General features: G+C 38.5%; 1 protein-coding gene across 2 annotated transcripts in view; it reads right to left on the bottom strand.

Annotated features, from left to right (window-relative positions):
• LOC128639092 (B-cell receptor CD22) overlaps positions 1–17,145 on the bottom strand; it is a 256,771-nt gene that overhangs the window by 32,021 nt on the left and 207,605 nt on the right. For both annotated transcript variants that reach the window (XM_053691241.1, XM_053691242.1), the window contains one exon: positions 809–866. In XM_053691241.1, the coding sequence (XP_053547216.1) occupies positions 809–866 (58 nt within the window). The remainder of the gene's footprint in view (positions 1–808; positions 867–17,145) is intronic.

The raw sequence follows: 17,145 nt of genomic DNA, 5'->3' as shown, positions 1-17,145 counted from the left end.
CCCGCCGATCGACCTCTTCTTGGACCCCCCGCACAGGGGGCTTCGACTGCCACGCCGGCCTGGACCTAGGGGATGGCTCCTCCCCCAACGCTTGCTCCGGCTCCTCTCCAGCAGGTATGGCCCCAGCAGCCTGCAGCTGTGCCAACAGCCACTGAGGGCCCCTCTCGCTGGCAACAGCTGCAGCTGCTGTGAACAGCTCATCTAGGTTGTCAATTGTGAGTAGGTAAGTACCCCGGATAGAAGATGAGCCTACTTCCTGCTCACTGGCTTTCTTAAAACCTACTCCAGGGGCCCTCCCCCTAACCACTCCTCACTCACCTATTCTCACTCTGCCCTGCTCTGGGGTCAAATGCCCTTACTAAATAGGCATTTCTCCAGGGCTGGCATTATAGAAATACAAATATAAATAAATTTGTTTCTATAGATCTCTTTTTTGTGCAATATTTTTAATAACAATTTTATATCAGACAGCATAAATATGAGTGTTACTGTTCTGTTACATGAATTTTGATGTTTTTTGTGACACTTTTTGTTATTTAACCAGAGGTCTGAGGTCACGGTTTTTACTTGTGAATAAAATGTGATTGCCCTCTTGTGGTCTCATTTACTTCCAACTTGTAATATGCCCCTGAAAAGGCAAATTTTTACCCCAATGCAGGCGCACAGGGATTTTCACTCTGTAATCTAGCCCTTTGAGTGTTGCTACACAATATAACAACTCTTCAATCAAGTGTATATAGCTTGTTCTTTGTGCTTTGTCTGTTGTTAAAAATTATTTCACAAAGTTTACTCAGAAAGATAAACTTACATTTGTATTGCTCTTTTTTGTTTTGTTCTCTGAAGATGACTTCTTTAACAATCCCCATCTAAAAATGGATTCAAATAGACATTAGACAGCATATAACATTATTATCAAGTCACTTTATATATTAACAAAAAAAAATGTATTTTCTTAAATAGACAGTATAAAGCAATTTTCATATAACGGCATGTAATAGACACTCCTATAAAGAATAATATGCACAGATACTGATATAAAAATCCAGTATAAAACCGTTTAAAAACTTACTTAGAAGCTTACAACTTAACTGTTAAAAAGGTAGCTAGAACAACCACTGCAAGTGGGAAAAACAGATACTCCCCCCCCCCCTCCTCTGCATATGAAAAGACTCTCTACACAAACAGGGGCAAGCTGGAGTAGGTGTACGTCTGTATTCTCCTAAAACTTTGGGGCTTGGTTAGGAGTCTGAAAATTAGCGCAATGTTATTTAAAAATTAGCAAAACTATAAAAAAATGTTAAAAAAAACTGTATGGGCAATATAAATGGATCGTCTACAAAACATTTATGCAAAGAAAAATCAAGTGTATAATGTCCCTTTAAAGGGCCAATAAATAAGTAGGATTGCATAATTAACATGTGCATAATAAAAATACAATGATTTGAAACTTACTCTAATAAGCAGTAGATTTTTTTTTATGGCAAATTTATTTTTTCTACAATTTTCCACCACCTGTATTATGTATCAGAAGTCAGTGTTCCCCAGGAATTGTGCATATAAACAAATATATTACTGTAAATATCAGGCCCGGACTGGCCAAAGGGCATACCGGGCATTTGCCCGGTAGGCCGCAGGGTCGTTTAGCCCTGCCCACTGTGACACAGTGGGCGGGGCTGCGACCTCACGCATACAAAAATTTTTTTGAGAAATGATTTTTTTTTTGTAAATGTTTTTTCAATATTTAATATGATAACTCAGGCTCAGTGTTTAATAAAATATTATATGTAGTCTCTGCAGCAAAGAATCCTCTTAACTTAAATAGGTCACACTCACACTACACATCACACTACTAGAGTCACACGTGATCGTCTAGTACTTCAGAGCCACTTCTTTTAGAAAACCCCCAAACAAGCTGCAGCACACAGTTACAAGTACAAGTTACAACATAAAATACTACATACAACATCATTCATTCAGAATCATTGGCATTGCATTCCCAATTTGGCAATTTGGATTGGCCGAGGCGCAGCACGCACAGGCGCACTACTTCCGGCCTGGGTCTGAGGTCTGAGTGCGCACTGCGAGTGACATCAAAGTCACACACACGCTCTGCACGCGGCTGCACTACACTCATGCCGCATGCCGGGTCCACCACGTGACACATAGAGGCTCAGGCTGCGAGGCTGTCAGACAGACTAGTGCTGCGGCAGCCTGTATGTCATGTGGGTGACCGTGTCGAGGTGTCAGTGGCTGGAGGCCTGAAACATGCTGCCGCAGGGCCGGGTGGGTCCCCTGAGTCCTCCATAGTAGGCTCCATCTCCAGATTCCAGAGTGACTCTGAGTACAGAGTCCAGACCATGGGTGTTCAGTGAGGCCGGCCAGGGGGCTAGTGAGCATGATGAGGACTCGAGGAGGCTTCGAAGTTTGACTCAGCAGGTGACCAGCAGCTGCAGGGCAGGTAGGAGGTCACTCTGATCTCAGAGACTGAGAGGACCTTTTCGTTGGTGTAGTTAAGTTGGTCGGAGGTTGTTCTGTTCGTCACGACTCACAATCAATATCACATGACAATGTGACATGATAAATTAAATATATACAATATACACAATGAATTCATTGTCTGTCACATTACTATACTATCGATAACTATATATACATGATTCATTTACTAGCCTAACTTCCACGCCTAGCTAGTACTACAGGCTGCTTAGGCAGCCTGTAGTACTAGGCCAGGTAGGCGTGGCTGGGCCGGCCGCCTATTTACAAAATAGCAGTCACTGTTCTCTGAGAGTCTTATATATATATATATATATATATATATATACATATATATATATATATTAATACATTAATTTACAGCCTAAGTGATCTGTAGTACTAATTAGGCCTGGCTGGGCCGGCCATCTATCTGTGTACAGCAGTGGGTATCATTTATTGCAGTGGGGCTGGGGGCATCATTTATTGCAGAGGGGCTCAGGGCATCATTTTATTGCTATGGACATCATTTTATTGCAGTGGGGTTGGGGGCATCATTTTATTGCAGGGGGGCTGGGGTCTTTATTTTATTGCCTGGGGGCATCATTTATTGCAGTGGGGCTGGGGGCATCATTTATTGCAGGGGGGCTCAGGGCATCATTTTGTTGCAGGGGGAGCTGGGGGCATCATTTTATTGCAGGGGGGCTGGGGGAATAATTTATTTCAGGGGGGCTGGTGGCATCATTTATGGCTAGGGGCATCGTTTTTATTGCAGGGGGCTGAGTGAATCATTTATTGAAGGGGGCTGGGTCATCATTTATGGCTGGAGAAATCATTTATTGAAGGGGGCTGGGGGCATCATTTTATTGCAGGGAAGCTGGGGGAATAATTTTATTGCTGGGGAATCATTTATTGCAGGGGGCTGGGGGCATCATTTTATTGCTGGGGGCATCATTTTATTGCAAGGGGGCTGGGGGCAACATTTTATTGCAGCGGGGCTGAGGGGCATCATTTATGGCTGGGACATCATTTTATTGCAGGGGGGCTCGGGGAATCATTTATTGCTGGGGGGCTGGGGACATATACTGAGCATATATAAACATGTATTATATGTGCATATCTTTTGTAATGAGGTGCTTAAGTGCTGATATATACTGTGCATAAGTATGCGACTGTGTGACAAGCAGTTTAGAAGTGGTCTGGCCTTAGGCAAATATATTTTTAAATCATTAACTATTCCATTTCTAAACTGACTCTGTTATGTTAAATAGTTGAAACCTATATGTTCAATACCTCAATTAGATTGAAAAGAAAAGGTTACAAATCTGGATTGCTTTCAGATTGAATATTTGGCAGTTTCTGTTTGAAATGAATTGAATTTTGCTGGAAAGTTCATGTCCGTGTTTCCTCTGGTCACAATAATTTGCACTTTGTTCTCTTTGTATCTTTTTTTGAAAAGCAAAAATGTAAGCTTAAAAATTTGCCCATTTTTGGTTCAGGGTAGGGGATGGGGGCCTCTTTGTCCTAAAATGCCCGGGCCTCTTTTTGATCCCAGTCCGGCCCTGGTAAATATCTTTGCTAGATCAATATATTTCTAATGGCTCACACCCACTAGCAGAAGTTATGATGGAGTTACTACTGCTTAAAGCACACTAACTTTTAAGTGTCCATTAGTTTGTTTAGTTAAAGGTTGATATTATCAATACCATATACACACTTAGCATTATTCAATTTAAGTGCGTGTATAATAAGCATTGATTTGACTTTGTCTCCCTCATTGCTGTAAAAATGTTACTAGTAGATGACTTTGACGTATGAGGTTAAGGACACATTATTATAATTATTCCTGCAGTACATATATTATTTCAGGTTATGGACTTTGTACAAGTGTGACTCTCCCCTCCTTTTTTGCATTTTTCTACCTATGTGTTTACCCAAAATATATAGGGGCATATGTATGGAGCTTGATGCCCCGTGTTTCTGGCGAGCCTGCAGGCTCACCAGAAACAGCAGTTATGAAGCAGCGGTCACAAAGACCGCTGCTCCATAACCTGTCCGCCTGCTCTGAGCAGGCGGACAGACATCGCCGGAAATCAACCCGATCGAGTACGATCGGGTTGATTGACACCCCCCTGCTGGCGGCCTATTGGCCACGAGTCTGCAGGGGGCGGCGTTGTGAGCTGCTGGTGCAATGCTGAATACGGCGAGCGTATTGCTCGCCGTATTCAGCAATGTCTGTCGGACCTGATCCGCTCTGTCAGATCAGGTCCGACAGACATTAATAACTAGAGGCCATAGACTCCTTTCGCTCTAATTGACTTGTCCTAGTATGCACTCTGTTAGGTTAGGATGCAGGTATTTGTAGGTTAAGGATAGAGACAACATTCATCCTCATCAGGTATTGAAAAGGTCAATTTCACAAAGCAAGTATGATCCAATAGGAGGAGGACTTGGTCTTTAAATGAAGTTTGTTTTATTATTTAATGCTTACAGCTTAGAGTATGTAGATCTTTCCTTTTACCCAAAAAGCCTATCTTAGATCTTTCACTTATTATGAGCCAGATTACAAGTGAAGCACTATTTAATGCTCCCTCTCGAGAATTTAACTCTGCTAGAAGTAAGCTTTTTGCACGTGTCAGGTTGCACTCTTATTATGAGTTGAAAGTAAACTTTTTTCAATTCTGCTCTAACCTGACGGGAGTAAAAAAACTAACTTACGATACTGCACGTGGGATAACCTATTCCCCCTTAGAAGTCAGTGGAGCAAAAAAAGTGAAAAAAAACCTAACACCCTACTCATGTGCTTACCCAATCGCATATTCTCAAGTCACTAACCCGACATGAAAATATGAATTTTTCACATTCCAATGTGCTTCACATAAAATTATATGTTCTAGCTATTCATATATACATATTTCTACATATATCTGATGTTTCTTTGCACAAATTATATATATATATACTGTATATATATATATATATATATATATAAATATATATATATAAATATATATATAAATATATATATATATATATATATATATATATTAAGATATATAATTCCTGTATGTGAAGAACGTTGGAATGTGAAATATGTACATTAAATACTAACTATATCACTTTATTAAATATGAATATTGCATACATATATTTGTACATGTTTTCATCTACTTATATATATGATGTTTTTTAGTTAAATATATATCTATACCTAAATACATATATTATTATATATAGGTGTATATATATATATATATATATATATATATATATATACTCAGATATATAGGAATATCTCTTTTAAAACACTGAACATATTTCCCTCTGTAAAGAACATTGGAATGTGAAATATTTACAGTAAATACACAGTATAACACTTTATGAATACTGAATAAATATGATTTTACATTTTTCAGCTGCTTGACTTCAAATTACTCCAATGCACTTCTATACATGTGTTTATATTTGTATATATCTCTATTTATGTGTACATATGTGTTTATGTGTTTACATGTGTATACATGTCTATAAATTAATATATATACATATGTAAATACATAAAAACATACATATCTGTACATACATATACATCTTTAGAGATGCATATGTATGTATCTCTATGTTAAAGCCCTTTGCCTACTTTTTTTTCTAACACCTGAAACCTCAATATTTGAGCTCTTATAACTATTTTGTGCTATATTGTTTTTAAATAATTTTTATTAGATGATGTTATTATGAGCGTAACTGTATTTTGTAATGTATTTTTGATGTGATTGGTGCAACATTTTGTTTCACAGAGCTCTGAGGATGCGCTAACCCAACGTGCGTTTACTACATTCACTACTAAACAATACGAAATCTAAAATGCAACACCTAAAATTAATACATCACTCATTCTTGGAGTAAAACATTTAATAACTTTCCCTTGCATTGTCACCCAAAAATGTTGTTAATTGTGTAAACCTAGATATAGAGTTTTCAAAGAATTGTTAATGTTTATTAATTAAAGGTGCAATGAACCCAAACATTTTCTTCTGTGATTCAGACAGAGCATAGAATTGTAAACAAAGTTTATAATTTACTTCTGTTATCAATTTACTTTCATTTTTATTCTTTATTGAAGAGATACCTAGGTATGTAATGTACACGTCTGGTGAACTACATGGGAGAAAAAGTGCTTTTGTATAACATGCTTGCAAAACCACTGCTGCAGCCTGCGGGCATATAACATTGTCTTCTTTTTTTTTTTTTTTTGAAATTTTTTTTGAAATTTTTTATTGAGAGATAATCAAAACATTACAAGTATCTATTCAACATCATTGAGAATAGTATGGCAGTTTTTTTACATCAACAATCGAACAAAATATGGTCTGGGGCCAAACCGGGCCCAAGAGTAAAAAAAAAAAAAAAAAAAAAAAAAACGAAAAAAAACAAAACAAAACAATAATTTGGGAAAATAAAACAAAACAACACAGGCCACTTTCACGTAAATGATAAACAAATGAAACAGTGATTAAAATAATACTTTCTCATCATAAGCTCCATTCAATTAACGTAATTTTCTGTAAGATTTAACAAGTCGGCTGTGTATCAAGGCTATTAGCATGCTTAGTATTGAAGCGTGCAGAGTATTCTTCCCACAGAAAAGAGATAGATAAGTAGTCATCAAGTCTTTTAGAGACAACGAAGTGGTATCTTTCTAAGAGTATTGTTGAGGAAACTACTTCTCTCCATTCAACTATGTCAGGGGGTCTAATTTTTTTCCAATTTTTTGGTATTAGTCTTTTTGCACTGTTGACCATGAGGTATAATAATTGTAATCTGAGCTTGCAGCGTACCTTGGGGAATTTGTTAAATAAGAGTACGACTGGGTGAAGTGGTAGTGCAATTCCTATTACTTTTTTTATTTCATCCACTATAGTAACCCAGAAGGAAGTTATAAGAGGGCAATCCCACCATATGTGTATGAATGTACCTGGGTCCCCACATTTCCTCCAACACCCTGTCGTTGTGTTCTTAAATATCGTGGATAGTCTGACTGGTGTGAGATACCATCTGCATTGAAGTTTGATATTCATCTCTTGCGTTTGCACTGATGAGGAATATCTATTTATATTTTGGAAGATGTGTAACCAGTCGTCATGTGTAGGATGATCCTGTAATTCCAAATCCCATTTGCTTGTGTAAGATGGTAGTTGCCTAGAGTGATGTTGTAGAAGTAATTTATAGGTTAAAGATAGAGTACCCTTTCTAGAGGAGCTCATATGGCAGAGTGTTTCAAAAGGTGTTAGGGGTCTAAGTACTGTCTTTATCTTTATGATTAAGGATGAAGTGTGTGATTTGGTGATATCTAAACCAATGACAGAAAATCCCCCCATAACAGTCCGACAATTCCAACCTAGGTCTAATTTTCTTATTTTGTAGGATATCATAGCACTTGGGAATGTCGGATAGTGTGAGAAATCGGTTTGAAGTTGAGGCCAATGTAATTGGTAAACTGGGGTTATTGATCAGTGGTGTCAATGGTGAAGTACTTGAGGAGATGTTCAGAATTTTGGTAAAATGTTTATCCCACAATTTGTATGTTTCAAATGTGGTTTTGGGAGTATTGTGTCCCAGGGACCGGTTCCGAGGAGGAATCCAGCAACACCCCCCTAGCTGTGAAACGTTAGCTAATGTGTGTTCCAGCACAACCCACTCCTTGTGTGAGGAGTTCCTGCACCAGTCTACTATTCGGGTGAGAAATACAGCCCATCTATAATATTTCAGCTGCGGTACTCCCAAGCCTCCATTGTCCCTTGTGCGGTACATAGTGGACCCGGATATTCGCTGCCTTTTATTCTGCCAAATGTATGTGTTGATCATTTTTTGAAGTGTGCCTAACTGAGATTCTGAGATGTTTATAGGGATGGTTTGAAAGATGTACAAAATCTTTGGCAAAATAGACATCTTAACTGCATTTATCCTTCCCACCCATGATATATTTTTAGCTTGCCAAGAGCGAAGTTCCTGTTGTATATTATTAGTAAGTAAGGAGTAATTAAGCATGAGAAGGTGATTAGGGGAGGCGGAAATAAATACCCCCAGGTATTTTAAAGATATTTTTTGGTGCTTAAATTCATAGGACTGTGTTATATGGTCGATATCAGCTTGAGAAAGGCCTAAGCCCAGAAATTCGGATTTACTGGCATTCACTTTAAAGTTGGAGTGTAGGCCATATAAAGACAATTCTTCCATGAGAAATTTAATCGACCTGTTCGGGGATGACAACGTTAAAAAAATGTCGTCTGCGTAAAGGGTGATTTTGTATTGCTCTGTGCCTATGTGTATGCCTTCAATGTTAACATTTTGTCTGATTCTGGAGGCCAAAACCTCCATTGCAAGCACAAAAAGCAGCGGTGAAAGTGGGCACCCCTGCCTGGTCCCATTTAATATCGGGATTGGAGGCGATAGGGCATTATTTAGTACAATTTTAGCACTGGGACAGCTGTAAAGAGCAAATATTTTTCCTATAAATTTGGTGGGGAAGCCAAATTGTGTAAGTGTGTGCCTGAGGAATGACCACTCAAGGCGGTCGAACGCTTTTTCTGCGTCCATTGATGCGAATACCAATTGGATGTTATGAGAGGATGCATATTCTAATAAATTAATTATTTTCGTAGTATTATCTCTGGCCTCACGGCCTGGTGTAAATCCAGCTTGGTTTATGTTTATAAGGGATGGGAGGATTTTGTTTAAGCGGGATGCGAGAATCTTTGCATATAACTTGGCATCAACATTTAATAGGGAAATTGGTCAAAAGTTGGAAGGGCTATTTGGGGGTTTGCCTGGTTTGGGTAGAACCGTTATATACGCTTCTAGCATAGATGCTGGGAAAGGAGTTTGATCAGATGTTTGGTTAAACAAGTGCAATAGATGGGGGAGAAGGATAGGCTGAAAAGTTTGATAGTATTTGGCCGTGAGGCCGTCCGGGCCCGGGCATTTCCCAGCATTTAACTTTTTTATAGCTGCAGCTACCTCTGAGGGAGTTATCGGGGAATTGATATCATTAATTTGTTCGTCTGTAAGTTTAGGGAGATTGCTAGTGTGGAGGTAATCTAATAGGGCGGTGGCGGTCATGTCTCTGTTTCCCTGCGGGGTAATGTTGTATAACCTAGAGTAGTATTCATGGAATTGCTGCAAAATTTCAGGGGTCGTCTGAACTGTCTTGTTGTTAGGTAGTTTAATGTCGTGGATGTATGATTTCAACTTTCTTTTCTTAAGTGCCCGTGCCAAGAGTTTGCCTGCTTTGTTCCCTTCATAGAAGAAGAGTTGTCTAGTTTTCATACGTGATTTTTGGTGCTCTATTGATAGAAAATTATTCAGTTGAATTCGGAGAGATTTGATCTCGGCTAGAATTTGGGAGTTAGAGGGATCCTGTTTGTGGGCGTATTCCATCTGAGTCAATTTAGAGGTTAGTGTATGGTATAGCTGTCTAGCTATTTTCTGTATGTGTGATTTAAGCTTAATAAATTCTCCCCTAATGGTGCATTTGTGTGCCTCCCAAAGTGTGTATGGGTCTGTAACCGAGTTGGTATTGAATTCAAAATACTCCGCTAATATCTTAGTTAGATTCTCTATATTTGTGGAATTACCAAGTAAAGAGTCATCAAGCCGCCAGTTATTTGGAGTAAGGTATGTATCTGGCCACCTAAATCTAACCTCCACTGCCGAATGGTCTGACCAGGAGCATGGTGTAATACTACTTTTTGTTATTAGGGAGAGGCCTTCTTGGTTTGTCAATAGGTAATCTATCCTGCTATATGACAGGTTTGGGTGGGAGAAAAAAGTGTAGTCTCTCCGGTCTGGATTTGCAAACCTCCATATATCATATAGGTTGTAATCTCTAAGGGCTCTCCAAAGAAAATTTGTAGTTCTCCGAGAGGTCATGGTGTTAGGATTGGAGGAGTCTAGTTTTGGGTCGAATGGAAAATTAAGATCACCGCCCAGGAACACTGTGCCTTGCGACATATCTAAGTATCTACGAAATAATGATTTAAAGAAGGGCAGTTGCTGTGAGTTTGGGGCATAAGCATTCAAAAGTGATACCTTTCTGCCATACAGTAGTCCCGAAATCCCAATAAATCTACCATCATTATCTCTGTCTATTTTGTGAAGTGTGAATGGAACTGATTTCTTTATGAGAATACTAACTCCTCTTTTCTTAACTCCCGCTGAGCTGTGGTAATGTTGAGTATATTGGGCCCCGAAGTATGTGGGTTCTTTATGTTTTTTTAAAATGGGTCTCTTGGAGGAAGAGAATGTCAGCACCCCTTTTAGATAAGTCTGATAGTGCTTTGTAACGCTTGCTGGGAGAGTTAAACCCCTTAACATTTTGGGTAATTAAAGTTATCCTACGAGTTTCTGTAGTCATACTGTGCATGTCAAAATGTGATTATCTATGCAGTTTGCCTGTGTGGAGCATGAGAAAGACCGTGAATGAAGCCTAACATAACAATATACTGTAAAATAATAACAGCTTAAACAATATAACAAAACAGAGCCAGGTAACCATGACCTGTAATGATGCCGAGGGCAGGGACAGCCATTTAGGCCATCCCCGCCCCCCCCCCACCACTATTCTGAGAAAAAGAAATATTTCTTTCTTTTAAGGGGAGTAATGACAGCTTCAGTATGTGAATACAATAATTTGAGACAAAATTGGGGACTATTTGTAAGTAAAGCTGTAGAGTATAAAATAAAAACAGGGGAGTATTCAACAGTCAACCCTTTTTTTTTTTTTTTTTTTTTTTTATTTCAGATATTAATCTAAAATAGCATTCAACAACATCTAAATAGATAAATGAATGAGTGCGGCCGCATCTTTTAACAGTCCCAGTCCATGTCCCTGAGGGGATGAAAAGCGTTAAAGACATCTTAAAAGTGATGAACTAAAATAGCAATAAACCACAAACAAATAGATGCGGCCGCATCTTTTACCAGTCTTAGTCCAATTCCTAGAAGGGAGAAAAAACATTAAAGACATTTTAATAGTTACCGACCAGTCCTTGGCCTGGGAGATCTGGGTTGCAAGTTATCTTGGGTTCCAGAGTCTTGAGTATGGACTTGTGACAAGGGAGACGTTTTCTTCTGTTGGTTGCCGACTGTTCTCCATTTTTGAAAAGCAGTTTGAGATCTTTGGTCTTGTTGAGATGAGGCCTCTTCTGATGTTTGGGGTATTGTAGGTGCCTCTAGATTAAGAGCCCTACAAAAATCCTCTATTTCTGAGATATCCTTGCAGATGTGTCTTCTGTCTTCATGGATTACCATGATATGGGTTGGAAATCCCCACCTGTAGGGGATTCTTTTAAGGCGGAGGAGTTGAGTCAGAGGGCCAAACTCCCTCCTTTGTTGGAGGGTCCGTTGGGAGAGGTCAGCGAAGAATTGTAGAACAGTCCCTCTAAACCTTATCGGTTGATTTTTTCTGGAAAGTCCAAGTATTTCTTCTTTGTCTCTAAAGTTTTTAAATTTAATAATGATGTCCCTAGGGGGGGCCATAGGTGGTGGTTTCGGGCGCAAGGCCCTGTGTGCTCTGTCCCATGGGATTGCTTCTGATGATTTATCCCCTTTTAAGTGAGAGAACAAGGCTGGGAGAAAGGTGGGAAGATCCTTAGGGAGGACAGACTCTGGAATCCCGCGAATGCGTAAATTTTTCCGTCTGCTTCTGTTTTCCAGATCGTCAACTTTATCATACAACAGCTCCATAGCTTTTTGTTGGTTATCATATTGGGCCTGTAATTGATTAAATTCTTCCCTCATTGAATCATTACCATCCTCAGTGCTTCCACTCGAAACCCCAATGCGTGCACATCCTGCTTAAGATCTGCCAGTTCTTCTCTAACACTTGCGCGGACAATGTCAGCAATGTCTTGCTTAGATGGAAGGGATGAAAGGATGTCTGCTGGGATTTGTATTAATTCATGTGTGTCAGATTCTGCCTCTGAAGCTGGAGTTTTTTGAGACTCAGTTGTCCCTGGCAGTGAGCTGTCACTATGTACTGTTTGTTCAGTTGCACTGAAGTATGATGTGACTGAGTGATTCTTACTAGATTGAGGTTTACTTGGCTTCTCCTGTCTGGGTTTTTGCCTAGATGCCATTGCAAAGATGTTAAAGCTTAAGTCCAGTGAGTATAGGGCAACCGTTGTTTACAATATGCACTGTCTTGTAATATCCCACGTGTGCTGCTTGTTTAAGAGCAGAGGCCAAGGGATTGAGAGACAATTTGTTGATTGATCATGGGCTTTCACTGTAATGTACCTTCCCTCACAGAAGGGGCTGCCAAGGCTGATGTGTTTTATTATTTAAGGGTACTGGAGAAATGTATACCCTGTTTGTCTGGGGTCTAGGTGGTGTACTGAGTGCTGCCACAGTCAGTCAAGGAAATAAAGCGGCCGGTTATCGCCCAAGTTGCTGTAGGCTTATTTACTTATGCCCCCAATCTGATCGGGATAGGATGCACAGCACTCACCGCTGGTTGCCGAGGGCGTTAGGGGTCCCGATGGTCTTGTTGCGGCCCTCCGGAGCCTCGAAATATGTTCCCCGCCACCAGCTGCGTAGAGCGCTTTGAACGTGACTAGGCCGCACCTGGGATCACTGCCGCGTCGGCTTTCGGCCGTTCCGTTGTCCTATTGAGTTGTCAAAAGCGGTTCCTGAGTTCTCAGTAAGGCGATTTCTTCATTTTGCCCCCATTAGCGCAGAGCAGTCCCCTGTTAATTGAACTTAGTTACTGAGCCATCAACGGAGCTCGGAATTACGCTGCCATCTTTGGTGACACCCGGCTCCGCCCCAACATTGTCTTCTTTTTAACAAAGAATACCAAAAGAACAAAGGAAATTTGATGACAGATGTAAATGGAAAATGGTTGTTTAAAATTATATGATCTATCTGAAACATGAAAGACAATTTCGGGGTTTAATGTTCTTTTAAATTATTTTGACAATATAACATGATTCTGCTCCTATCCAAAACCTATGAGTGTAGCATAAAGTAATAAAAAAACAAACAAACAAAAAAAAATAACACCATTATTAATGTAGACTTTTCTGAATCAGGAAATGCATTAAGTTAAGATTTGCACAGTGTGTTTCAGATAACTTATTTAGAAGCTTTGCTCCAATAGCTTGTGTGTCTGACAACTTGTGTTTCTGTGCAGTAATCAGACTCTGTTTAGGTGCTGAAGTTTTGTCTTTTACTTCCTTGCTGCACTGATTTAGTTTGTTTTTATATAAAGGGAACGTACAAGTGACACACCATGAAGAAATTGTTTATTTTTGCATGTGTGTGATGTGTTTGAAACCATATAATAGATCTGTAACCTAAGAATTTCCTAGTACAAAGTGGATTATTTGCAATTCCTTTTTTTTTAAAGTTAGAATTGCTACGTTGGATGTGTTTAAAAGCTTAACAGTTTTGGTTAAGAAGTAATTATATAACCTAAACATTTCAAAGCACAAACACCTAGATTATGAGTTTTGAGCGCTATAGAGAAATTAACAAACGCAACAAAAGATACTTATTTAATTTCCTATAGCGCTGTCATTATAAGTTTTTAAACATATGCCTTTTGCGTGCGATATGGTTTTGTTGAGCTCCATACCATACACAGAGTGCTGCTGAGATGTGCTCATGCCCAATTTTCACACCTGGGATCGAGGAAACAAAAGTTCCGTAACGCAGCCTCTAAATTAAACTATATTAACCCCTAAACCTAACCCTAACGTAACCCTAAAGTAACCCTAAACCTAACCCTAACACCCCCTAACTTTAACATAATAAAAATATATCTAAATTAAATTTACAATTATTAACTAAATAAACCTATTAACCCCTAAACCGCCAACCCCCCCACATCGCAACAAGCTAAATTAAACTATATTAACCCCTAAACCTAACCCTAAACCTAACCCTAACCCTAACCCCTCTAACTTTAACATAATTTAATTAGATCTAAATTAAATTTACAATTATTAACTAAATAATACCTATTTAAAACTAAATACATACTTACCTGTGAAATAAAACCTAAGCTAGCTACAATATAACTAATAGTCATAGTGTATCTAACTTAGGTTTTATTTTTATTTCACAGGTAAGTTTGTATTTATTCTAACTAGGTAGACTATTTACTAACTACCTAGTGAAAATAAATTATCTTGATAAAGCCCTATACATTGGACGAAACGCGTAAAATTGCTATGGGGTGCCACTTGAAACTATATCTGAGTCAACTTTTAAACTTTGTGACAAACGATATCAGAAAAAAAACCTTAAACTGGGAGACCGTTTTTGGACCAATCAGAGTACAGCCATAACTCAGCTGACTGACTGCTTCACACAATCATGCCAGCAGGTGATTTGAACCAAACAGCAGAGAAGTGAGAAGTGAAGCAGCAGAGAAGTGAAAATGCTGAGAGTTGTGGAGTGGACAACACTTTGAAAGTCCTGCTGCTGGTGAGGTAACGTTGAACCAGTCTGTGCATTTCATTTGCTGGCCAAGAGGCTCTGTTATTTACATGCAGCAAGGCTCTTTTGGAAAAGCTGCTAAAAAGCTGGTTTCGAAAGCTGCTGAGATAGTCACATAGTGACATTAGGGACTGAACGGCAACGTTTTTGGAAACTGATATCCTAAAGTCCATAAAAGATGTATCAAGGCAAACACATTTATATTGTTTTGTCTAAAAAAGACTTAAAAATACAAATACCTATGAGTAAATGGCTCTTTTGAATTTAAGGTGGTAAAACCTTTTTTTATTAAGGTGGTATATATTTTTTAACGCTAGCAAATCTAAAGGGAGACGTCCCTGTTTTTTAAACATATTGTTTCTCTTTGCTTAAATACTTTTTGAAATATATGAATGTTTTAGTAAACATAAAAGGTTTATTTTTTGCTGCATAATTAGTGCTGTATAAACTGATACAGTTGTGTTGTTTAGACTAACACAGATACATTATTGCTATAAATGCTGCTATTACATTGTTGTTGATATACTACAACTGTTTTTTAAAATTTAAAATTTGAATATATTTTTTCTATACATAAAATATGACATTATGTTTATAGTCAGAAGTGTTTTGGATTTATTTTAAATTGTTTAGAAAAACATTGATTTCTTTCATGTAATTGACAAGAGTCCATGAGCTAGTGACATATGGGATATACAATCCTACCAGGATGGGCAAAGTTTCCCAAACCTCAAAATGCCTATAAATACACCCCTCACCACACCCACAGATTTCTACTTTGATATGCGCTTCTCAGCATTGTTGAAGCCCGATTCCTCTCAGAGTACAGCGAATATCAGAGGGACGTGAAGGGAGTATCACTTATTTGAATACAATGATTTCCCTAACGGGGGTCTATTTCATAGGTTCTCTGTTATCGGTCATAGAGATTCATCTCCTACCTCCCTTTTCAGATCGACGATATACTCTCAATTTACCATTACCTCTACTAATAACTGTTTTAGTACTGGTTTGGCTATCTGCTATATGTGGATGGGTGTCTTTTGGTAAGTATGTTTTTTATTACTTAAGACACCTCAGCTATGGTTTGGCACTTATGCATTTATATAAAGTTCTAAATATATGTACAGTATTGTACTTATATTTGCCATGAGTCAGGTTCATGTATTTCCTTCAGCAGACTGTCAGTTTCATATTTGGGGAATTTAAACATTTTAAGAAATGTATTTCTTACCTGGGGTTTTAGTCTTTTTTTCAATTGACTACTTCTTGCTATTGCGGGTATAAGGCCCGCTGGTGCGTCAAATGCTAAACTTTATTGCGTCATTCTTGGCGCAAATTTTTTTTTGGCGCGGAAAAAGACGTTTATGACGCAACTTCGTCATTTCTGGCGTCATACGTGATGCCGAGACCTTTCACACGGCGGCGTCATTAGTGGCGCGAGTGTGTCATTTCCAGTTATTTTTGGCACCAAAAAAGTTTACGTTACGTTGTGCGTCATACTTGGCGCCAAATTTTTTTCATTATTTCAATACCCCATTGATGTTTGCCTCTTGCTTTTTTCTCTATCAGAGGCCTATGCTTTTGCATTTTTTCCCATTCCTGAAAGTGTCATATAAGGAAATAGATAATTTTGCTTTATATGTTGTTTTTTCTCTTACATTGAGCAAGATGTCCCAATCTGATCCTGCCTCAGAAGTTTCTGCTGGAACATTGCTGCCTGACATCAGTTCTACCAAAGCTAAGTGCATTTGTTGTAAAAGTGTAGAAATTATTCCACCAAATGTCATTTGTAATAGTTGTCATGATAAACTTTTACATGCAGATAGTGTTTCCATCAGTAATAGTACATTGCCAGTTGCAGTTCCTTCAACTTCTAATGTACATGATATACCTGTAAATTTTAAAAAATTTGTTTCTAATTCTATTCTGAAGGCTTTGTCTGCATTTCCAACTTCTTATAAACGTAAAAGGTCTTTTAAAACTTCTCATTTAGCTGATGAAATTTCAAATGACCAGCAACATAATAATTTATCCTCTTCTGATGAGGATCTATCTGATTCAGAAGATCCTTCCTCAGACATTGACACTGACAAATCTACTTATTTATTTAAAATAGAGTATATGCGTTCTTTATTAAAAGAAGTGTTAATTACTTTGGATATTGAGGTA

Source organism: Bombina bombina, chromosome 8 (genome assembly GCF_027579735.1).
Source record: "Bombina bombina isolate aBomBom1 chromosome 8, aBomBom1.pri, whole genome shotgun sequence".
Taxonomy (NCBI): Eukaryota; Metazoa; Chordata; class Amphibia; order Anura; family Bombinatoridae; genus Bombina; species Bombina bombina.
Note: the sequence above shows the minus strand (reverse complement) of the source record. Positions and strands in the feature narration are given on the sequence as shown.